This window comes from Phoenix dactylifera, chromosome 14, assembly GCF_009389715.1.
Source record: "Phoenix dactylifera cultivar Barhee BC4 chromosome 14, palm_55x_up_171113_PBpolish2nd_filt_p, whole genome shotgun sequence".
Classification (NCBI taxonomy): domain Eukaryota; kingdom Viridiplantae; phylum Streptophyta; class Magnoliopsida; order Arecales; family Arecaceae; genus Phoenix; species Phoenix dactylifera.
Genome location: NC_052405.1, coordinates 8,183,883 through 8,209,377, shown reverse-complemented (window position 1 = coordinate 8,209,377; position 25,495 = coordinate 8,183,883). Strand labels below are relative to the sequence as shown.

Below are 25,495 nucleotides of genomic sequence, written 5' to 3'. Positions count from 1 at the left end.
TTTATGACTTGATGCATAGGCCAGGGATCTCGAGATTACATGATTTTTTATGCACAAACAAATTACATGTGCTACCAATTACATATGTGTGGGTTTGGATAGATGGCACGTATTTATTAAAATTTAAAAATTAATTAACTCAAACAGTCAATAATTTAGAAGAGACATATCATTTATTTGCACCATATCATTTCAAAAGGAAGGTAGCATGTAGAGGCAGTATCATGATAGCGAGACCCGAGAAGTATCTAAACCATATGTTTGATTTAATTCACACCTTTAATAATTCCATCCTCCAGTTTGGATCCCCTAACGCTATCCATCTACTGATTAAGGTCCATAACTGAGATGAGAAAAGGACTAGTATGGAAACTATAATTCGTAATCCATTAATTATCTACAATGAGTAGACTTTGGATCAGATGTTCACCTAATGATGACAAGTTCGATGTGCGCAATACCTTGCATTCTTTTGTTAAAATTAATTAATTTAGATTAAACAAAAAGCTTCTTTAGAGAATGTAGATTTCAGAAATATCAAAAAGAATACAAGAAGAGAAACTTGCAGACAGTAACTTTATGAAATTACAATGCCATGATGTAACATGACAACCATGGTCTACACTTACATGACCATACAATTAAGAACCTAATCACATTTCCAAATATTTGTCTATAATATCACACAAGGTGTTCTTTGGCACTGCTCCAATGACACTCTCTTTCTTGTCTCCACTCTTGAAGAGCAGAACAGTTGGGATGCTCCTAATCCCATACTTAGATGCAATGTTCGGGCAATCGTCGGTGTTAACCTTGCAGCAGATGATCTTTCCAGCATAGTCTTTGGCCAATTCATCGATCACCGGCGTGATCATTCGGCATGGACCACACCAAGGTGCCCAAAATTCTACCAACACTACTGGTGTCTCACATCCAATGACCATGTTGTCCCAGTTCGCATCATTGGCCACCAATACTGCAAATTCCCCATATTATTACAACAATGATCATTGAACAATATATACGTAAAATAGTAAGGTCCGAATCAAGATGTATCATGTTGTAGCCATTTTCTATTTCCAATTTAGAAGCTAAGTGAAGAAATCTAAAGAACGAAATGAACTCTTTCACCATTTAAAGAAGCTTAGGACAGTACACTACCAAGGTTTCTCAGAAATACGAAAGCAACAACAGTTGGAAACTAACTCTTGATACTATCAACTAAAATAATGCTACTACTTCATCTTTGCCTTCATCATTACTCCAACATGAAAGAGCAAAAAAGACGACAAATTTACCTTCATCTACTGCATTTTTAGCTTGACAGACAAAACGGGAACGATGGTTATTAACTGAAGGGATCGATGTGGATGGAGTCGGCGATGATGAGAGGGATGAAATAGCTCTCTTTGATCCATGGCTTGCCGGCCAAATATGCCTTTCCTTGTAGGAGAAGGGGTGGTGGGCATGCAAAAATCTGGCTCTACTAGTTGCTGTAGTTGTGGAAGCAATGGTGCTCATTTGGAAACAGGTTTCGAAAGCCATTCCCCCTCCCTTGTTAACTTTGGCTGGTTTTGAAGAGAAGGTGGATAGAGGTGCTTGTGGTTTTAGGCACGGATTGCTTTCCCTCCTTTTGCTCATTGGATATCCAAAAGAATGCAAGGTGCTTAGGATCTCAGGCGTTTTGTGGATAGGATTTGTAGCTACACGCACCACCAAATACTATATATATATATATATGTATTCCCGAGAAGTCATGGACCAATCAGTCTTTGATCAATGGTGGTATCTATTCAGTAATGAGCAAAACTTGGGCCATGGTCTGCCAAGCTTAATTTCAGATAGAATAGGTCCAAGCCCATCGCCATTGCCCAATTAAACATCATGACCAAAACTTAAACCTGCTTTCTGGTAGAATCGTTGGACCAGGCTTGTTGTAACATGGGCCGCATAAGACATCCTGCAATTTTCTTTCTTTCTCTTTCTTCTTTTTCAATATTTTTCATCCAAAAAAAAAAGTAGCAAAGCCGTATTATCTATTTACAATATTTTATAGAATGATCGGCGATAAAAAATATAAATTTTTTGATATCATTTATTTTAAATATAGTATACTTTTTTTTGCACACTGCCAAATAATTTCTCTAGGACTATCATTCGTGCCTACGAGGCCTCCCATAATTCAGGTCAAAGGAACGTTAGAAGGCCTAGAAATGCGAGACCCCATCATGTCACCGTAAGAACTATTTTATACAAATATATAATTGTTTTGAATATGGATTGTTTTGGGGGGCAAAAAAATCTCAGAAAAGCATAAAAGAGACCCATCATGTCACCATTAGAACTATTTTATACAAATATACACTTGTTTTTTTATTTAAAAAAAGATCTCACGACAAGAAAAACATAAAAGAGGAATGTTCGGGCGCCAAATAATCTTGATAACAAATTGGTGAGAAGAAACCAAATGCCAAGAGAAACGTGTACCAAGTCATATAAGTTACGGAGTATAAATAATAGATATAGGCCCACAAGAGAAGTATAATAGACAAGAGATGTAGGCCCACAAGAGCAGTATGGGCATTCAGCCAGGGCTGGAAATGGATAGACACGGGCCGCTTTATACAGATTCTGTCACACCTTAGGTTGGTCCAATTGAAGATTTTGGATGTGATCTGCCTAAGCCTAACCCACATCTAACCTTGGTGCAGAGTAGGCAAGGACCACCATCCACAAAGTCTTGAATCTTAATCTCCATGGCCTGTCCTCAGAATTATTACATTGGAGTGGGGTCACTGGGGAATTGATTGGCGAATGGATGACCACGGAAGCTTCTTTGTGGTGCATAGAGATATGGATGATGCCTTCCAAAGTTCCAAATTTTATGAGAGTTGGAAAAGGCCGCATTACAAATATCAACCAATGAATCATTTCCTCTGAAACCGCGTTATGTTCGAAGGCACCATAAAGCCATTACTAATTGGGTCTAATTGCACCAGCCTGGATCAAAGCGAGCCAGATCTGGTCTGATTGGCTTGATTTGGGAAAAGTCGTATACAATTAGCTTTGTCTGCTAGACCTACCATTGCAGAAGGTTAGGTCAATTTTGTGTCTAGATTTGCTCGGATCCGATCTAAATTGGCTTCGCATCTAGACATTCAGACAAAAAGACACGATCCATCATTTAATGGATCCATGTCGGGCCGACTCTCTTTCCAGGTCGCTTCCAAGTCTATAGAGCTAGACCTGGATTTGGGACCCATTCTTGACCCATGGGGCTCAAACATTTAATTTGGGTCGGACGTTCACATTACTCGAGTCATATCCCAAGTCTTGACTCAATTTGTTTGTACCCTTACCACCCTGATGTAAAATTTCTAATTGATCTGGTCGCAGAAGACTAATTCTCCAACTCAATCATGCATTTGCCTCATGACCAATTCAAATGTAACAAATTTGCAGACTACTACCAATTGTCCTCTATGCTTCAAATAGTCAATGGGTTTTCCACGCTGAGTAATTGTATATGGTCGACATGATATGAGCTCAAATTGTATAAGCTGGCAAGTTGACCCTGTCTCTGCGTTAGAATTGGTCAAAACACGGATGCTCGTGAATCATCCCTATAAAACTTACACCGCCCTCTTATATCTTAGCACCGTGCCACGGCAAAAGGTCCCATAACCTTTATTTTTAGGGTCCCCTACATTTCATGAGGACATTGCATGGGAACAGAAGGCTAAGTTGTGACCATTAGTATAGCTTTGTACATGACCATAATGTGATTATGGTCTATATTAAATGGGTGCTTGAGGAATCTTCCCATTGTTAATCTAAGCATGTTGATGGAAGTTTAAAACCGACGGCCTACACCAAACTATAAAGAATGAAATTTGAAATCCTCTTACAAAACAATAGCAAGATCTTAATCAAGTTCTTAATCCCCCTTTTGGTCATTGTTGTTAACTATAATCTTCCAAAAGTCATCCTATAATCTTCGGGTATTAGACGAGGGCAGGGTGCAAGTTTGTTTGTTGGGAAGAATTGATGCTTCATTTGCCTTCTCCTTCCCTTAATGATTGGTACCTCATAACATTGGTCCGATTCTTTTTATCAAAAGTATTGATGAGGGATCACCCTCTGATATGGGGCCTTTGAAAGGGAATGCTGAACAAACAAAAGGTTTAGCTTGAAGGAGGCTAAATTTTAAAAGGTTCCGGTTCTTGGACCATACTTTTGGCTTTGGTCTAAATGAAGCAATCAATGGATTTCTCTAAAAGGCAATAGAAAGACATTCTAGAAGGAATTTCTCTAGAAAGACAATAAAATGCATGCTCTGAAATATTGCATGGTTTGACCTTGATCTTCTTCAACTTGAACCCAATCAAGAAGCTTCAAGGGTAGCTCATCGTCGACTCTCAATAAAATTTCGTTGTCTTCCAAAGCAATCATCGTACCAGTTTATTGTAATTAAGATGCAAATTTTGATCCTATGGTCTCGATACATGGTCATATACGTTCATTGATGCCACATGAGATTTGTACCTTATAGATAGATAGATGGATAGATGAAAAGAGAGAGAAACATGATTAAAGCTTTGACCTAAGGGGTCATAATTTTTCTTTCATTTTCTTTACCTTTGTTCTTCAAGGGAAGTATAATATTTTTTAGTTTAAAGTCATGGATAAGCTATAAAATTGTTCTCCAGCCTCACCATGATGAACGCAGTTAGGCACTCTGGCAAGTGGCATGCATTAGATGCCCTTGAAGATATAGCATATATTATAATAACTTTATCATATATATATATATATATATTATTCTTTGGCGGGTTGCATAAGTTAGCATATGATATGATTATTTACCATAAGATATTATTCCTGATAAACCTTGAAATTTATATAATGCCTAAACGTTTTAGGCAGTGTACTAGAAGATAGCATGGTACCAAAGAAACATCTCTCTAAATCTGAACTTAATTTTTAACTCTCATGTTAACCAATTTTTTTTATACCTAATATTTCTTTGTAATAAACAAATACTGGACAATGATTAGAAATAATTAAGATAGCTCCTGAAACCTCAAATTTAAAGAGTGCTTCTAGTTGCCCTCTTCTAAAGAAAGGAAGTGAAATGAGTGTTGATGATCAAGACTTAAATATAGCAATTATAAGACCTTCTGGATTTTAGTATGGCATTGTTTAAGATAAAAGGTTCTCATCCACATGATGCTCAATGGTCCCTGCAGTTGCTGAAAAATTAAAAAAACAAGGAGAGGAAAGCAAGGAAATGTTCACCTACAAATTTTTAGGCAACTATTAATCCATGCATGTCTACAAAGCCAACTTTTTTATGGTCAAACCTTGATTGCCTTGTAGTAACTTGGCAATAGGCTAAGCAAGTGGCATTGCCATGATGAACGAAGAAGCAGCTACAGTTTGTTCCCTTTTTAAAAACATAATTATGCCATCTCCAGGACACTATGGTAGCCAGCCAAGTGATCACCATGCGCAAGTTGAAATCTTGTGACTTGTAGGCAATTTAAAATACATATGGCCACCTACAACTTTACCAACTTGTACAACAATGGTTACAAACTTGGATTCATTTGCTGCAGCTCACCTACTTCATCACCATTGCCATCGACCCCAACCATCTTGAACCCCAACTTTGTTCTCCATCATCTAAGCCTCTAAGGTGAACCTATTGTCCCTTGAGCCTCAATCTTATAGACAAACCAAAGTGAAGAATTGCAACTTGGAATGTTGTATATACAAGTGCATCACAACTTCTTTGCAAGCACCTAAAAATCACCACATCATAGTACTTTCTATAATTGGAGCGCAAACTTGTGAATCTTGTTCAATGGTCTAGAAGTTCATGATCTTGAAGGATCGATGTGCCCAAAAGGATCTGTGACACCAAAGAATATATTCATTTATTTTGGCTGGTCTTCATAAATAATGATAATAATAATAATCTAATGCTATATTTGCCTGACTATTGGAGATCCGGTCAACTAGGATTCCAGCCTAGCTGAACAAGATTGTGACTAAAGTGAGTAGGGATGGCAATCGAGTCGGATCGAACAACATTCAGATTGAGTTGGATACATGATAGATCAAAAATCTATCAACCCGAGCTCGACATATTTATTAAATAGATTAAAAATTTAGATCCAAAACTGTCCATTTTGTTAAACAAATAGTCTAACTCGATCTACAGTGAGTTGAAATAAGTTAAACCGGTTGAATGGTTAAGTTATTGCAGCTCTTAAAAGTGAGCTAAGGCATAAATTAGTGCAAAAAATAATAGGCTCTTGACCTATATAATCTGATTGAAGCTTAGAATTTAGAGCGAACCAATTCCAATATTTTACCAACCTCTCACTACACAAGCACGGATGACAACACAACCGACAAACCCCAATAGCTACCCTACCCACTAAAAATCAGCAAACGTGACAATATAGCCATTCAATTTTTTTTTGAAAAAAAAAAAGCAAAAACCTCCACCAACCTTCATTAAACATATGAACAAATGATTACATAAGCCCTTCCACTAAGTGAGGTAGAGAAAACACGCACAAAAAAAAAAAAGCAGTCTTATATCCTATTTGTTTCCATCCAACGACCAAGTCATAGTTAAACTGAATAAGTCCCATGCCACATCATAGCCTGCTAGCTTTTTTGGTTTCCTCCAATCTGTCTACAGGGATTTAGGTGAATTCCGGAGCATCTCCAATTGCTTTCCAGCGACTCATGGAAAGTCGGCAAGAAAAAGAACGTGTCCCATATGCTCTGAGCTTGCTTTGTTGTTTAAAACTTGACTTGTCTTCAATTTATTTTTGATAGCCAACCACATAAAATTATTTAACTTCCCTTGAGCTTTGACCTTCACAACGCCAAAGCCACGAGGCAGATTACACCTCACTGATTTAATAATTTGTCGAAGGATTAAATTTGGTATATGTCACAATCCAGAACTTCATTAAAAATGGCTAGCCGGAAAGTATTATTTGGGTTTCTTGATCCTGTATAAGTATCCAATATCTACCCAGCGAATAATCGATGTAAGACTAAACACACGCCCGCACAGGTCCTTACAGTATGTCTTTACTGTCAGAGAAGATAATGTTATTCAGTATGTTAGTCAGGTCTATGAGTTCCTCTGGTGCTCATGGGATGAAATATTCCAGTACTAAAACAGATTTCACATAGTACTTTTTTTTATCGAAAAATCAATCTAATTGATTTCGTACCCATCACTCGATGAGAAAATAGTTTGGATTCTACAAGATTAACAAACCTATGAGACTTAATTCTATTCTTAAGTTTAGCGGCAGCAAAAAGAGAGTAGGGAACAATAAGGACAAGGCTTGCTCGTCGAGCCATATGTCATGCTAGAACTGTATGTCAAGCCTCTGCCCAAGGAGAAACGGTGACTTGTTGGAAGTTTTACAGATTGATCTCCATATTAATGTTGAGGTTGTTGTCATCCTGACCCTTCTGCTCAAACTAAAGTTGGCTCTAATAGAATAAGCTTAGTTGATTGACCTCATGCAGAGTTTTTTTTTTAACAGAATTTATTAAATCAATTTAGAATAGACACATCCATAGGCATTAAAAAATAAAATATCTAATAATTCAGAAAGAATATTTATTGCAAGCACCCATAGAGTAGATTCCGTGTATGATCGACAATATAAGTCGCCATCCAATCTGCAATGCTGTCAACTTCTCTCAATAGACGTATTACACTTTGTAAGATTGAAGAGTTGCTTTCATTCTCAAGCAATCTTGTCTCAAAGAATGCATTACTGATACAAGATTTCTCACAAGTCAGCAACCTTGGCATTTCAAACATTGTTATGCTGCTGACATTCCAGCAGCATAGGTAATAAAAAAACTTCATCCCCTTAATTAATTTGTTATCTCCGTGGCCGCCGCTGGAATCAATTGGATTTTTTTTTTTCTCATTCATAAGGTTGTTGGTATGGACCATCACCCATGGAAATAATTTGAAACAAATCTTTTTAAAGATATAGGAACTAATCTACCACCTTCGTATGCAAGTTGACCCCTAGATATGGTAGGACTCTAGGCGTGACCTGCCCGGTATGGCATGGCAAATTTCTAATTGCCAAGGTCTGACACCAACAACAGCAGACTATTAGCAAAAAATCTTTAATTTGCCTTAGATTTTGAGGATTGTTAATTTTTATTATATTTTTCTGGTGCAATGAATGATGCTTCGAAGTCTACTAGCAACAATAAAGTCATGCTAGAAATATACGGGTCAAATTATTCCAAACTGCTTCAAACCATGGCAGACTGCCTTGAATCATGCTATATGAACCCTCTATCCATAGTTTTTAGCTCGACGAATGGATATCATTCTTCTAAGAACTTTGTATTTGAAGAAATCCAGAATTTTTATATTTTTACTATTTTTGATGAAAGGAGAAGAAGGGCCCATCCTATACTTTATTAAGATAAAGAAAGTAAAAAAAAAAAAAGTACAAAAAACTGAAAAAAATCCTCCTACTTCCATCCAACATAGTCTATGAATAGGGCTGCAAATGGGTCGGATCCTGAGTGATCTCGATTCGACCCGGTTTCTTATTCAGGTCCTAATTTTGGATCCAGATCCGATCCATGCCTCCAAATTTTGACCCGACATGTCATTCGGATCGGGTCGGGTCTAGATCGAGTCCGAGTCTATGTATTTTTATATGCAAAATTCTACTATATAATAGTAAAAACCTGATCCAAAAAAATAGGTCGAGTTAGATCCGAGTCAAAATTGGGTGGACCTGATCTGATCCGAAAAATAAAACGGGTCCAAATTTAGGACCCGATCTGGCTCTGCGAATCCTAAAATTCGGGTCGGGTCGACCCTATCTATGAAATTCATAATTCAAAATTTAAATCTCGGTAGGGTATATTGTTATATTACTTACAGAAGAAGAAAAAACTAAACCCATCGGAATTACTTTAAGGCTAATTAACCTAGACTCATGCCATTTAATCACTCGGTTTGAAGCGATACGGAATAGCCATTTAAGTTAGACAGCTGCACCTACATAAAGGAGAGAAATGGTTTCATCATGTGGAACTGCCCCCTTGGTGGGTGGTAGGAGAGTGTTGCTTCATGTGCATGTTTTTGCATATATCCTCAACTTACTAAACTTGATCTTATGAGGTCCAAAAAGATTGGCGCATGATCGAGTTAACAAACGGCCTTTGGGTATGAAAGGACCAGGGGTTGATTAGCCAATGGAGATGGAACCTTCTATCTTTTATAATTGGGCAGACCTTGAAACGATGGACACACAATTATTAGGCTATCAATTGTGCGAAATAGCTAGCCAAACTGCATCCACCAATTGCATCTTTTTGATTCTAACTTTGAGAGGTGTTGTTGTCAATAACCGTGCATCCATAAAAAGATTCCTTATGCCACATGATACATGCCTATATAGTTATTCGGGCATATCTATCATTGGCCCGGCAATTTAGTGATCAATCATCGGTCTATTGCTGACTTGGCAACTCCAAATTTAGTAATCAACCGTTCCAAATCGTGAAATGCTCCCAAGACTTAAAGAGGGCCCCGAAATAAGGAGCTGGCCACCAAGATGGTAGCACGGTTGGAACGGGGCTAAGGTTCTACCGAAGTAGCCAGGTTCGAAATACGCGGGCGTCGATTAAATATGGAGATTGGATGCCACCCGCTTGATCTATTTGGTGGAATCGCCATCTGATCCGTCGGTACTGAGGTGGCACCGAGGTGACGTACTCACACGTGGAGCAACTCATGGGTCGGAAAGGGTATGAGTAAAGCATAGCTATCCCGTCTATCCACATCAAATATTTTCTGGTGGAAGGGGGGCCAGTGGAGACTGCTATGAAGGCGGAATTTCACCTCCCTATTTCTAAGCCAAAAAAAAAAAAAAAAAAAGACAAAGAGCTAGCTGACGTCATCGTGGGCCCCGGGGTGGCCAAGATGGTGGCACCAAATGGAGCGCCACCAAGTGTGCCTGGCCAAGTTGTCCTCTTTTTGGATGGCATCATTCATGAGCAAAGAAAAGGAGGAAAATTTGGCCACGCTGTCCTTCTACGACAACGCAACGAGACGATCGCCACCTGTCACGATGATAAGGGTTACAGTTTGAGGATAGATTCCACGAACCTCAGTACATTCCCTGCACCAGAAAAGCTCTAGGGTCCTTTGCCTTTTTGGTAGCCTGGTCCAGACCCAGCCTTAAGCTCTCGCCACTAAATTAAAGCATGATCCTCTAAGACTTTTTAGTAGCCTGGCTCTCTCTGGACGCATGAGAGAGTGAAAATGGAGCTTGCTGGATCAATGAAACTGGGGAGTTTGCAATGTTCTTGTTGCAATTTGTGAGTGCAGCTTAATTTTTGAATTCCCCCCCCCCCTTTTTTTTCCTATAAAAGGGGCTTGAGTTCCATGTTAGGGTCATTCAGACCGATCAAGCTATAATATTAGCTTGCTCATGAGTTTAAACCATGCCTCCACTTACCTAAATTTAACTAAAGGGGTGTAACAAGAGAATTTTTTAGGAGGTCACCCATCCTAATACTACTTTCTAATGGGATCTCGTGCATTAAAAAAAAAAAACTAACCTAAATTTAGAATTTAGAGTAGACACATATTGCTTGATCAAAAATTGATTTTTGATTTGTGATAACTTGCACCCGAAATATATACCTAATCATCAATCTTCCAAAATCAATATCAAGCTCGGGACTCCAACGTGACCTATCAAGGAATTGAGTATAGGATGCATTGCAATAAGACGAATTGCCATCACCAGATTGACATATGGATGTAATATGCAGCAAGGAAGGTTCCCTTATTTTTCAGTTTTCTATATATATTTTTTTTGGTACAACAACGGCTCACACACTATGGTGTGAATGCGGCCAACAAAATCAGAAAACAAAACACTACGTAATGGCCCTGAAACAGACCCACTCCTAATCCAAACAAAACCACCAAAATAGTGGGCCGCATAGGAAGCCACCCAGTCGGCCGTCCCGTTGGCTTTTTTGAACACGTGTGAAGCCTGATGGGAGTCGCACTTCTCCATCAACCTGCGAATCTCAAGGATCAATGGCTGGTCCTCAGCAATGCGTCTCCGTCCCTGAATCTACTCAACCACTGTGGTTGAGTCGCCTTTAAGAATAGTACGATCCGCACCGATTTTCTGCATTTGCCGGGCAAGAAACATATTGAAAGAGTTGAATGAAACAAATTTTTGGACATAAACTATTGGACTTTGTATCGATTTTTTGGAATAGAGATATAGAAAACAACAGGCAAGAGATAGATCATTATCATGCCATAAGATAAAGAATTGTACTGTAGCAGTTATTTTTAATTTTGAGAGTTGAATCTTCCCCAACCTCAATCTTATATTAATCTATCCTTGTCATTAAAATAAATGAAGGGAAGAAAACATTCATATTCCTAAAAGGTAATAACTCCACCTCAACGCGGACCATCCAAAGTTACAAACAAATGAAAACACAAAAAGGTGTGCTTGGTGGACGGTATTACCTTACCGTTCCAACAAGGTTGAAGAAACTTCTACAGCTGTTGCCACCTGGCGTCGCTACTATTCTCAAAGACCATCACACCTCCAAGCTAAAAGAAGAATGACGCTTGACCTCACGTCATACCAAGATGGACGTGAGAGCTATCGACAGCATAGATATTCCTATATAACTCTTGAAAGATGTCTTAAGGATTTGTTTGGTTCGCAGGAAAAGGAAGAAAAGTAATAAGAGATGGACGTGGATGGATGTTTTATTTGGTTAAATTTTTTAAAATATATATATATATAATAGTATATTTATAAAAAATATAATTTATAAAAAAAATTATGAGAAATATGAAAAAGCTACTTTCTTACCGATTGAAAATTAGAATTTTTTTTTAAAAAACTATTTTTAAGCCATCGTAATTCATGGATAAATTTTTTTTAATAAAAGTATAATAGATTTTTCATACAACTTTTTAAGAAAATTAGATGTTCAACCAAACATAAGCTATCGTATAATATACCGCTTTTTCATGATTAACCAAACATGCTAAAACTATTTTCTCAATCATCATATTGCTGAGAATCAGTTTCTCAAAAATAATATTTTATTTTTCTGCGAACCAAACTAATCTTGAGAGTGATCACAGTAGCTGATGCAAATATTTTATAAAATTGTAGTCCACACATCGGTAGAATATCCTGTCCATAGCATAATGTTTATATATATATATATATATAGCATTCTTATTTCTAAATAAACTTGTAAAATGGAGTAAAAATATGAGATGGTGGAAGTATTTTTTTTTTTTTTTTTGCTTTGAGAAAGGGAAGAGGGGGAGGGTATGAGGAGAACCCCACTGCCTTTCTCCATTGAAGAATGTTCAATATAGGTAGAACCTTTCTTACTCATATCTTTCACACTCGTGGTAGAGCTCGACAAGTATTGCAGCCTATTTCCATGTGAGTACGTCACACCAGCACCACCTAAATATCCGGCAGACCAGATAGCGACTTCACCAGATCAATCAGATGGAAGGCATCCGATGTTCATATTTAATCGACGTCCGCGTGTTTCGAATCTGCACCATTTCAATAAAATTAAAGCTATGTTTTACCGTGCTACCATTTCGATGGTGAAATAATAAATATTCACAAGTAGCATGGGATACAACCACCGTGAGGACGGTTTCTATGTGACGTACAGCACATGTGAATATGTGACATGCGCGCGATAGGTTTACTTTGGGCTGTGTCGAGGGCCATGTGTAGCGTGCACGGGCGGAAGGTGCCGTTCCACCTTCGATCCATCTTCGTGCATCGAGATGCTTTCTATCCCCTACCACGTCATCATCCGACGCTCCGGTTTTTATCTCCCACCCTCCAACCTCCCTCCGCCGGCCGTCAGCTGAGCTGTCACCCACTGCTTCTCTAAAGCCATCGCCTCTCTCTCCCCCCTCTTCTATTTCCTCGAAACCCAAAAATCTCTCCTTTTTGTCCTCCCAGACTCGTCTTCTTGATTCGTTCACTCCCTGATTATCTTTCGTTATCTTCGAGATCTCTCGGAAAGATGCCGGCTTGGTGGAAGGGGTTTACGAAATCGAAATCGAAATCGAAATCGAAATCGAAATCGAAGTCTACTTCGAGTCCAAGGAAGAAGGACGAGGCGGCGGCAGAGGTGGTGGTGGAGGAGGAGGGGGTTCAGAGGGGAAGCAAGAAGGAGAAGGCTAATAGTTTCGATGAGGTTCTTCTCTCAAGGAGGAGCAGAGATCCGTCGCCTGTCGGTGGTGCCTGCGGTGGAGGGCCGGCGGTTGGGCTTGCCTATGGGCATCCACTTCCCCTCCCGTCGTCTAAGTCTTCCCCGTTGCCAACGTTGCCCCACGACCATGGGGTGGGAACGGGGTCGGCCTCGGCGTCGGTGTCCAGTGCCAGCTCCTCGGGGTCTTCGGAGGAGACCGCGGCGGATCTGGGGTTCTATAGGTAGGTGGAGTTTCGTTTCTTTTATTGGGTTCTTGTTGTTATTCCGGTCTTTCTTGATGTTCGGTTTATGGGTTTCCTGCGATTAGGTTGAGTCTGTGTTCGTTTCGGCGATCCTGCATCGAAAATTGTTGGGGATTTCGTTTTGTGACCTATTTGTCTCTAAAGTTTGGATTTTGATCGGATATTTGATTGATTTGCTGGAATTGTGTGTTTCGGATTGGGGGGCGAGGTGATGTTTTTAATTTGAGGGTTGCTAATGAGATCCAAATTATTACATTCTTTTTCTGAGGATTATTGATCAGGGGTGAAGTTCGGGATGCTTGGGTTTTATTATAGTTTCTGTGGCTAGTGATGGAAATGGTTTCTTCAAAAATTGTCGAAGAGCTTGTCATCTGGTCTAATGTTCTAATATAAGTTTTCTAAATATAAGTTTTTAATGTTCTAACATAAGCTTTTTTTTCCCCTTAAGTTTCTCCGTTTGCTGCTAGTTCATTGAAGTAATGAAGGGTGAGGGGTAGGGATCTCATTATTGTCGCATTTGATCTCTTTATTTAGTTCTCTTGTTCATTTATGTAACAGTCTTTTAGGATTTGGTATGTTTAGATATTTCTCAGTGTCTGGTCACCATGGTTTCCATACCGATCTGGCTGTATGTTATGTTGAGAAAGTTGTCAGGTAGTTTGGCATCATAACTTGTTCGATGGTTTGTTTAATGAGATTCTTAGACTTATTTCTCTTTGGAATTGTTTAAGTGTGAGATCTGTTGGATACTCTGAACATGCTTTGTGAAAGCTACAAATATTTCATCATTTCATTTCAGATGCAAGTGTATTTGATTTTATCTTAATTGTTTTATCTCTTTGTTGGAACGACTAGATTCCCGGACCCAATCAACGTGCCGAGGTGCAGAAACGTAACAACTGATTCACAGAGGCATAATCATGGTTCTGAAGACAGGCAGCTCTTCTCTTGCAGTCCAGTTTTGGAGCATCCTAGATGTGCTGAACTCCCTGTTTCACCAAGAAAAGAGTTTCAAATGCATGGTTCTGATGGTTCTTCTAATGTAAATGCTTACACTCATTTCCGAACTCCCACAGAGACTGTCTTCCATACAAGAGCACCTAGCTCTCCACCTGGCTCAAGAGGCCATCTGTTTCCTACATCCCCTCGACATCCCAGAGAGTTCAGCTTATGCCCAGGGTCGCCAACTTATAAACAGGATGATCTGAGGAGCCCACCTCATCCCTTACCCCTTCCTCCAAGTTCTCCCAGCTGTTCTTCTACACGTTCTCTTCAGTCACAGTGGAAGAGGGGAAAGTTATTGGGCAGGGGAACATTTGGCCATGTCTATCTTGGATTTAATCGGTACCTGGCCTCTTTTCCCCTCTATTAAGATGCAGCATTTCGAAAAAGATGCATATTTTTGAGAGCTGGAGAAAAATTTCTTGGATGCATTAAATTATACTAAAGGAATATTCTGAAATGAACCTAAAAGCCTTCATAAAGTTTCTCTTTTTTTTAAAAAAAATTTCAAAGTATCAAACATTCAAAGAGTTAAACTCCAGATATATTATTTGTTTTGTTCTGCTGAAGTTATAAAGTATCTCTTTATTCTTGTTCAATCTGTGCATTTGAGATCTAGGATTTTATCTCAGACTATGAAACTTAAAGCTGATGCTCGTGATGCATATTCTACAGTGAGAGTGGGCAGATGTGTGCAATTAAGGAGGTCAAAGTTATTTCTGATGACTCAAATTCAAAAGAATGCCTCAAGCAACTAAGCCAGGCAATCTTCTAATCTTGTTCAATTTATCAGAGAACATGTATATTCCCATTTCTGAATTACTTTAGACTTTGTTGTGTCATAAGGCAATATGAATTTATGATTCACATGACAAAATTTATCAAATCATAAGATTAAAGGTGACTTTTATTCTCATGAATTCAGGAAATAACTTTGCTTAGTCAGCTCTCACATCCCAACATTGTGCGGTACTATGGCAGTGAACTGGTAAATTTGAATCCATTGACTAATTTTTCTAGAGTAAAGACAGTGATTTATATTTATTTGTTTATTCATATTATCTTTTTCTCGGTGGTACTCTATGCAGCACTTTATGCATAAAATATTTTCCCTCACAAGGTAGATAGAGAATTGAATGCTAGTGAAGTCCATCAAGTTGGGTTGTGCAGCAATAAGCCAAAAGTAATGGAAAAATAAAAGTTCTAAAGTTGAAAAAGAAAACAAAAACAAATGACCTAAAGCCAACCTGAAAAATAATTGAGCCATAATTTTTTAATCATAGTTACGGGGATGGCATCTGCTAACACATATTGTCAGGGTAATTTTAGTCTTAAAGATGATAAAAAAATTTAGGATGAGAGCAAGGATGAATAGGTCCAAAAATGTAATTCCCTTCTGTTTCGAATTCAGCTCAACTCAACTCAGCGAAGCCTTTATTCCAAACTAATTGGGTCTGTCTACATGAATCCTTTTTCTCCATTCCACTCCATTTAGGGGCACATTTTCCGAAATATGCAGCGATATCAAAGCTTTCCTTACTACTTTATCCTATGTGATTTTCGGTCTACTTTTACCCCTTTTTCTTTCTACACATATCAAATCACTCCTTTGTATTGGAGCATCCCTTAGCCTATATTTTACATGTCCAAATCATCTAGTTGTATTTCTTTTAGTTTGTCCTCAATTGGTGCTACTTCAACTTTTCTACATATGACCTCATTTCTTGTTGTATCCTTTTTTGTATTACCACAGATCCATCTCAATGTATTCTGTAATTCATTTGCTTAAAAGCAGCGGTGCATGTATCTGACCTTGTGCATATCTTACATAGTTGAACATTCACCAAAGTGGAGGAAGGAGCCGGGAATAGTAAAAACTTATCTTGACCTAGTTGAGTGCGTTGTCTAGCATTTCAACTTCTTGCCGAAAGTTATTCTGAAAATTTCTCTCTCTAAATAGTATAATTTGTTAATAACCATGTGAAAATAACTTGAATTGAGTTGAAATATTTTTTTTTCTTTTAATACAGGCTGAAGACACACTTTCAGTTTATCTTGAGTATGTCTCTGGTGGTTCTATTCATAAGTTGCTTCAGGAGTATGGTCCGTTTAGAGAACCAGTCATTCGTAGTTATGCTGGACAGATTCTTTCTGGGCTTGCTTATTTACATGGGAGGAATACTGTTCATAGGTACTTGGCTGATAAGTATTTTCAGTTATATATATGTGTGTGTGTGTGTATGTATTCTTGCAGAGGATATATTTCATAGATGGTTACTGCGGTGATTACTGAAAGTTGATGGTTTACTTGGCAGGGACATTAAAGGGGCAAACATACTTGTAGATCCTAATGGTGAAATCAAGCTTGCTGATTTTGGCATGGCCAAACATGTAAGCTTCTTGACTTAGGAAACTTATGAATTGCTAGTAAACTTGGATAAACTTGAAATATATTTCCGATAGCGAAATAATTTATAAATGTAACATTTAGGTCATCAAGTGCATCATGGAGCAATTGTTTGTATTATTTTATGCCCCCATTTTTCTCAGAAAATTTCTGCCTCTATTAAAAGACCTCATTTGAGTTTTTTGGGTTCTTTGTTCATCGGAAGCATCAATCTTACTTTATCTTACACTAGCTTGTTATTGCCATCGGAATCCTTTTCATTTGTAAGAGAACTTTTAATATATTTCGTATCTCTGATTCACAAGCAGGTTGGCCAAAAAAGTTACTTCTATCTGCTGAGAATACCTTATTCTTTATGTGGAGGATGATATCAGCTTCTGGAGCTTAATTTTATTTGTACTCTTTATGGTTTCTTTTGTAGGATAAATTTTCTAGGAGTTCTATTGCAGTCGTGGATATTCATGATCACAATTTGGTCAAAATGCATATGACAGGACAGTAATGAGAACCGGGAACCGAATTATGATGCCTTTGAAAATAAAATTGATGGTGGATGAGCAGAATTTTTCTCCCCTGGAAGAGTAATTCCCAAGTGGTTTTCTGAAATCCAAACATAATGTCTATGATCTTTGTTTTGTTGGCCAGCAGTATCGATAAAGTTTTATATGTCAAGTAATCAAGCTTTTGGAATTCAATTAAACTGATGCGAAGGAACTTTATCTTTTAGTGTAAAGATGAGAAGCCCCATTAACCAGTTCAGTACAAGGTTGAGACTGCTAGACCAGTGCTATCAGGAAGGAAGTTGTTAATTTAGGTAGGACATGTAAAAGGCACTTGTTAGGGATTTTTGGCAAAATAGATCTACGGTGGGCTGGTAAAAATTTGCATTCTTAGGAGGAAGGCTATCTAAAGTAAATACTTATATGATTTCAGAGATTTATTCCTCCTCGTGTTGCAAAGTGATTGTCATAGCATTTCTAGAGGCATTTGAATGCCATAATGGTGATTAGTTTGTGTTCTGACTCCTTGAAGATGGTGTTAGTCTAATTGTGGGAGAACGGCTTGTGTGCAGAGAACCATTGAGCCCTGATGCTTGCTCTACTATATACCATGGTAATAAAAGATGGTGACCGGCTGCACGAAATGGGACAAAATGATGTTAAAAGAGAGTGACTACATGTTAAAAAGGATAACATGAGAAGGATAGAAAGATATTGAGATATTTCATTGAATCAAAGGCGCAAGAGTAATAATCACAAGGTCATTGTCTTATTTGATACATTGTTAGGTGTGTTTGAATACTAGGCCATTATCACATCTATGTTTCATCTTGTTAAGAGGCATGTATGCACAAGTGTACTACCATGGATATGGTGGGATAGTTGGCCTTACAGAACTTGTTGTTTCTAGAAGCTGATTTGTTGATGTCCAGTTCATCTGATAGAACTTAGCAGACTTGAAGAAGTTTCATCAAATGATCCAAAAGGAAGTCCAGGACAGGCAATTAAAAAGGCAATTCTGAATGATGCAAAAGAGGCCCAAATTAAAAATGTTTGAGATTTAAGTGAGGGTTAAAAACTTTTGAATTTCCTAATGGGCTTTGATTTTCTTCGTTCATATGAAAGTTGATTTTCACGACTCAATTTTCTTGCCACTTATTGCAAGAAATCAGGCAACCTGATTTCCTCTTCATGATCCATTATCACCCATAGTTTTGACCAGGCGACAGATTTGTCAAACCAAGTGCTCACTGGAGGAAATGCTGATTCAAATAGAAGTGGAGTACAGAAAGGGAAGGAAACAAAGTAAAAGGTCTGACTTCTGAGTGTCAAGAATCAGATTTGAGATGAACTTTTAGTGATAGCATAATATGATATCTCAAAGAGTAGGAGAAAGAAAGAAGGGAGAGGCAGAGCACAAAGGTTCACTTTTATGCATCAAGTACCTCATGTCTTTTCATCAAAATTACATTAATGCCCAATGGAGTGCGATGGTACATGGCCAACTGGAAAACTACTCTTTTTGTCGAAATAAAGTGAGCATGTCTTGATGAATGTCAGTGGTGACAAAGATGGCAATGGACTTCCAAATAGCGGTAATTTCAAGATTAAATATGAAATTTTTAGTAGAGGGGGAAAAAGAACTTTCCAAAAATAACCTCGATGCTTGATGTTCATGTCATTGGATATTCCATCTAGCAAAAAAACCATGTTCTATGCTGATTCAAAATTAGAACATTCTGATAGGCAGATCCAAGGAAGGACATGCCCATTGAACGGTTCATGCACCAAATAGAGGTCATTTATATAAGGCCTATTTTCACAGAAATGATGCAAAACTAGAGTTTGAAAATATAATACGCCAGGGCGAAAAAATTTGAACTTAGATCCTGAAGTCCAATCATCAGAGTCTAAGCTATTTTCTGATTCCTGTACATGCAAATAATCCTCTTTGTCCTCTTATGTAATCTGTGCTAGATATCTTTAAATTACATATATACAAGAGTTGGTTTCTGATTTCTGTTTGCTTATTTGTCTTGAAACAGATGTCATCCTACACTTCAATACGTTCTTTTAAAGGAAGTCCTTATTGGATGGCTCCCGAGGTTAGTTATTTCGGATGATATTTACTAGATTTGATTCTTCCTTTTTTCATGCCTGGATTACCACGCACTGTTTGATGTTACAAATCTTAAATATTATGCAGATTATCATGAATGGCAAAGGATACAACCTTTCAGTGGATATATGGAGCCTTGGATGTACAATTCTTGAGATGGCAACTTCAAAACCTCCTTGGAGCCAGTATGAAGGGGTGAGCTATTTATTTCATTCCCTCTTTTTCCTTCTGACAAAATATTCTCATTTGACACGGATATTAGGGCTATAATCAAACTGCTTCTGTAACGTTCTTTTAATATTTGTTGTTTTCCTGTAAATTAAAATTATGTTGCACTTGACAGGTAGCTGCAATATTTAAAATTGGGAATAGCAAAGATATACCGGAAATCCCAGAGCACCTTTCTTCGGATGCGAAAAGTTTTCTAAGGCGATGCTTGCAGCGTGACCCATCAGCTCGTCCTACAGCAGTCCAACTGATGGATCACCCTTTTGTTCGAGATCAACCAACAATGAAAGTTGCAAGGTTCAACATGATCAGGGACTTGTTGCCTTCTTCTTCTGATGGAAACCATACTAAGGTATAGTTTTCAAAACCTATGGACTTATGTCTTGAATTAGAATAAAGAATTATATGATATTTTTTTTTCATGGCCTCTAATTATATACAGGCTATTTATATGCTTTTCCTACTCTGTTTACGAACTATCTTCTGTTATTCAGTCAAATCATAGATTCATAGTCTTAGTTGGTTCTCCACTTCTGCCAAAAAATATTTACAATGCAACACTTTGGAGCTATTGAGAACCAATACATAGAAGAATCTCAATCAGTATATATATTTGCTCCCATATAGAAAGTGATGCATAAAAATATAAAATTAACATAATTATAAGAGCACGATAACTTCGCACATCACTGGATGCAAGATCAATTGATTTAGGGATCTCCCGTTCTTACGGAGGCCGGGAGGGATACCTAGGTGTTTGACTTGCCTTATGAAGCAATTTGCTTTTCTAGATACCTTTTCCCTCTTTTACATTTTGTGCTTAAATAAAATTAGGGATGTTTATGGTCCTTGTGCACTATGGAGGGCGTCACGGATCATTGTGTCTCTGAAAATGAAGGGGTGAAGAGTGATGATGGGCAAAAAAAAGAAAAAAACAGATAAAAGCTTGGTTGGAAGGGTGTTTTACCCTGAATTATAATGAACGACATGGAATCTGATTCACAACTCTCCTAAATAAATGGAACATTTGCTGCACTGTTTTAAAATGTGGTGCGTGAGGCCATAAATGGACTGAAAGTAGAGTCTTGTTGGCACTTTGACACATATACAGCACAATTAGCATAGTATGACTTTATATGCAGCCTAAGCATACGTGGGACCACATATTTGGCCACTCTTATGCAGGGCAATGTGTACAAGCAAGTCCATGCTAATGGTTGGGTTGAATATGGGTTTCAAATAGGCCAGATACACGTGCATTAATAATGTCGGTACATTAATTATTTTATCATTATTACTACTAAGAATTAACTATTAGGTACTAAAAACTAATAGCTAAATGATATTATGCTGCTGTTATTGATAAAAATATTGATATTATTATTGTATTCAATATATTTTATTTATTTAAATATTTAAAATACAAATCAGCCAATGCATTTGCAGCCCCGCATTATGCATATGTGCTATGTGGTCTTTGACCACCCGCATACCATGGTTGCTTTCTAAAATAATGGTTTCTAATTAGTTAGGTTTGTTTGCAAAGGCCAACCTATAATTTGTGAAATAAAGTAACTTCTCTTACAAATTTGCTCGCAGGAGTCTTTTCGTAATATGCATCTGGTGTCCACATCAATGCAATTTTGTGGAGAAAGAATTAGAGGAATTGGTGCATTGCTTTGTATGATTAGATGTGGCAATGTAAGAGGGAATTAGTTTTACACATGTTCTTTTAGCTAATGACTTGTTAATAGATTTACTGGAGAAAGGGTTAAGGGTGTTCCTTTCTGAAGTGTCACTTCCTTGTTCTTATCTCTCATTTATCTACCTCTCTTCGAACTCAAAAGAATCAAAATTTTCCACCAAGGTGTTGAAATAAACATTTGACTTACAAATATTGTCTTTTGTTCAAAGATGGATATATTTCATCCAACTTAGATTTTAGATAGAAATTCCTGTGGAGAAAAATGATTTATGCAGCTGATCTATCTGATTTCAATGTCTAATTTATCAGTCCACTTGATTTTTTGTCATACCGCCATTTCACTTACAATTGCTTGTGAATCACATGCAGATCACCACAGAGTTTTCCACCAAGAGAAGCATTTCTCCTCTGCACGGAATGAGACATGTAACTGAATTTCCCTCAGCACTTCCTTCAGGATACAGAAATCCAAGGCATGATATCTCAATCCCTTATTGATAAATCACATGCTTGCTTCTTCTTGGACTTAACACAAATCCGTTATTTTGCAGTGATCCAGTCAGCTTGAGAATGAATATGTCTTTGCCCGTTTCACCCTGTTCGAGTCCATTACGGCAATTCAAACAGTGTAATAGAAGTTGCTTACCTTCTCCTCCTCATCCAGCCTTTTCTGCTGGAGCAATCAACTATAGTCCAATCAACTATGCGCTTTACCCAGTGAGAACAAGCAATAACTTCACAGATCCTTGGCCAGACATCACCCAGATGAAAGCACCGTCATCTTTTGACTCTCCAAGAAGACTATAGGAGCTGGAGTTTGTAAAAGAAAAAACTCGGAGAGGAAAAAATATCATTCCAATCAGGGTACTGCTGGTGGAAGATCAGAATAAACATTGAAATGTTCATCCAATTCAACTCATTTGAAGAATCTGAAGGGGGTATAAATGAGATGGCCACATATGCAAGTGATCTTGCTGGGATGGTGCGGAGGTGGATGCTTTTATTGATTTTGTTCATAAAGTATGCAGTACTCCAACATGATTATTGTAATTGTAAGATCACATCTCCACACATTCTGTACAGAGCAAAGGTTGTTCCATAAGATATAATGTTATAGGCGGACTTTTACTTTTCTTTCATTTACGACATTATGGGGTGTTTTATTCCCTTTTTGTATCTGTGATTCATCAGGAGCTTAATAACAGTATCAAGTTCTGGATGTAAATTGGTGATTTCTTCCTTAGATAGATTGTGCAGAAATTTTCCATGGCAAAGCAATCATGAAGGTAACATTGCTTTATGGATGTCAACATCCAGCATTTGCTCCTCTCTTATGCTAATCACATGAATCAGAGGTCTCTGATGCGTATACTAATTTTGCGAAAAATTGACACTCAGGTAGATAGCTAGTCAGCTTCACAAGCAAGGTAGAACATTAGCTTGTCCTGGATTGCTAGCAAGCAATTTAAGGTACCTAGGATCTCGATGGAATTCACTTCTCGCAGGTCAATTCAACTAGCCTCTATTTTTCTGATGTGTGCTTTCATCTTCATGAAACGATAGAAAAAATTTCCTAAAAGATAGCCTTGTGATTTATACGCTCTGAAGAGACTGAACTTGCGCCGAAATGCTCTAAACAGACGAAGTGTTAACTATTTGCTTGTGCATCATGTATGAACCTTCAACTCATTGCTGTTCAACCTGCATAGCGGCAAAACTGACCTTTTCAGGAATGCACTTATATGCTGTTAAATGCAGGCTTGATTAGTGACCTTAGAAGTCCCTTGGGTTTAAACATTGTTTAATTTTATCTAGGGTACTTTAGCATGATGAATGATTAGCCTCTACTACACTGTATGTTTTGTATCGCAGAGAGCTATACATCTCTCGATAGCCGCTACATCATGGAGATGGACAACTGCCAAACATGGCATGTCGTGTGTTTGTGTGTTGTGTTAGGTACAAAATATGGGGATGCCGAACAGCCATCTATCTTTGTAATAAGATGATGTGGCAGCTATCGAGAGCTATATAACTTTCTATAGTATATAACACACACCGCAAAGGATCCCGAATCATGCAAGAAAGCATAGCATTATGGCCTCTAAGTATTTATCCTTTGGTTTGTCTTCATAACTTGCACCTATCTTTTTGAGTCTGTTAAATGAGAACAGAGCATAAAGAGAGAGCATTCAGGAAGTTGTTTATGAGAGGGAGGCCGGGTAGTCATTCAGGAAGTAGTTTTAGGGAAAATACTGGAACATGAAACTCGGTCACTCTGGCAAAGGGTTTATAGGTGTCCTAGTGTAGCTTGGTTCATCATCACTTTGGGTTAAATTTGTTCACTTCGTCTTCACTATCAACTTTTGAACTAAGATCACATCGAGTGCAAGCAGAATTCTGAATCCATGTCAATGTCTACTTATTTATTAGCTTAGTGCTACTCTAAATGTTGATAGACTCACTGTCTTAGCTCAAGCTTGCCAGTTGATCTCCCTGTTCCAAATGAACAGGGAAGGCCACAGAGATTGCAGCAACGTAAAATGCCCAGCAAATGCTAATTCTTTCCATTTCCATCCTTGAATTTTGGTTTTGTATCAGCTCCATTGAAGGTCGATCTGAACTGTTGGAACTGAAACCTTCTTGTTTTGTATCAGCTTAAGCATATCGCTATTAGTTTGATGCAGCTGCATAGGAGTACATTAAGACGTCTAAAATGAAAAAAAAGAAGATTTGTTAAGGTTCATCGATTGCCCGGACATAGCATAGTATTCATGTAAATACCATCAAGAACATGTAAGCCTTTACATGGACGTACAAAGCTTATTCTAGCTTTCTTTTCTTGTCCTTCCTCAAAACCAAGAGTAGCTAAAACGTCACCATCTCAGGGTCGCAAGCTAACGTTACGAAGCAAAATTCTGACAAGGATATTTTGATCTCTAGCATATAGTCGGCGGCAACGTCATCGTCGTTGTGATTACGTTAAATTACTCTTGAGAGACCTAACTGTAATCTCCTCCCTCCATATTTTGACCTATTTTTTAAGGTTAGCTTGTGATCATAAACATGAAGCTGCAAAGAAAGGAAAAGGAAATTAAATGGTCTCGATAGGCCCTCATAAACACGCAACGGAAATCGAAGCACAAGCATGCAACTGCAAAGAAGGAAAAGGAAATGGTCTCCATATATAGGCCCTCATGAACACGCAATGGCAATTGAAGCTGCAGCTATCCAGTGAGTGCTCTTTCACCTGATTTTAAATATGTATTGCTGCTGTCTTGAGGACCCATTACCTAGCATACATCAATTAATTACCCTCTAATACTTGTTCCATTTGAGTTAGTTTTAGATAGGTGCACGGTTCAATAATTCAAGAGGAAAAAAAAAGATTAAAAAAAAGGTGGATGTTATCTTGTACCTAGTTGGATAGGTTGTACACTTGTACTACGTGGGATGATATTCCATTAGGCACCATTCAAGATCTTAACACCATTGAAGTGATGGTTAGCATACGGAGATTTAATACAGGGATGGTGTATTACCACCCATAGACACCATCGAATAAATGAAAGGTTGCAAGCAGTCTATTTTGATAAGCTAGGATCCTAAATACAACAGCAGCAGATAGAAACGCTACATGAAGGTGCAAATATGGAGTATGCATGGTTTCATGCGGGAGTAGTGCCCAAACTTTTCTTATGGTCGCATGGCTATGGGAATCAGAAGGGAGGTATTACTCTGGTAATTTAAATTGGTTTCTTGTTGTTTTCAATGTCTTTTTGATGTCAAAAACAGGTGTAGTTGGGAAAAGATGGTTTAGCTTGAAATAGTGATGGGAGGGAGATGAGGGGTTGTTGCGTCGTGTGCTTAGGTGTTAACTTCATGCTGGCCTTCTGGTGAAGTATTCTTCTCAAGGAAAATACCCTTGCAGGAGGCAATGAATGCCTGCTCAAGTAACGAAAA

General features: G+C 38.1%; 2 protein-coding genes across 2 annotated transcripts; one reads left to right on the top strand and one right to left on the bottom strand.

Moving 5' to 3' along the window:
• Positions 1 to 511: 511 nt before the first annotated feature.
• LOC103720516 (thioredoxin M-type, chloroplastic-like) lies at positions 512 to 1,631 on the bottom strand. Its single transcript, XM_008810254.4, has 2 exons — positions 1,299 to 1,631; positions 512 to 976 (listed from the first exon to the last, which is right to left on the bottom strand). The coding sequence occupies exons 1-2, from the start codon at positions 1,543 to 1,545 to the stop codon at positions 654 to 656; spliced, it is 570 nt and encodes a 189-aa protein (XP_008808476.1). The 5' UTR covers positions 1,546 to 1,631; the 3' UTR covers positions 512 to 653.
• Positions 1,632 to 12,845: 11,214 nt separating this feature from the next.
• LOC103720517 (mitogen-activated protein kinase kinase kinase 3-like) lies at positions 12,846 to 22,757 on the top strand. Its single transcript, XM_008810255.4, has 11 exons — positions 12,846 to 13,550; positions 14,427 to 14,915; positions 15,249 to 15,336; positions 15,499 to 15,561; positions 16,604 to 16,764; positions 16,889 to 16,964; positions 19,526 to 19,585; positions 19,687 to 19,794; positions 19,943 to 20,179; positions 21,902 to 22,005; positions 22,084 to 22,757. Exons 1-11 carry the CDS (start codon positions 13,141 to 13,143, stop codon positions 22,337 to 22,339), a joined length of 2,052 nt encoding a protein of 683 aa, XP_008808477.1. The 5' UTR covers positions 12,846 to 13,140; the 3' UTR covers positions 22,340 to 22,757.
• Positions 22,758 to 25,495: the final 2,738 nt, after the last annotated feature.

Excerpts from the sequence above, each read along its gene's own strand:
- LOC103720516 (XM_008810254.4), bottom strand. The coding sequence starts at position 1,545 with ATGGCTTTCGAAACCTGTTTCCAAATGAGCACCATTGCTTCCACAACT. Across the intron at positions 977-1,298 it reads TAAAAATGCAGTAGATGAAG|TATTGGTGGCCAATGATGCG; the intron begins GTAAATTTGTCG and ends GGGAATTTGCAG.
- LOC103720517 (XM_008810255.4), top strand. The coding sequence starts at position 13,141 with ATGCCGGCTTGGTGGAAGGGGTTTACGAAATCGAAATCGAAATCGAAA. Across the intron at positions 16,765-16,888 it reads GGGAGGAATACTGTTCATAG|GGACATTAAAGGGGCAAACA; the intron begins GTACTTGGCTGA and ends TTTACTTGGCAG. Across the intron at positions 19,795-19,942 it reads CTTGGAGCCAGTATGAAGGG|GTAGCTGCAATATTTAAAAT; the intron begins GTGAGCTATTTA and ends TGCACTTGACAG.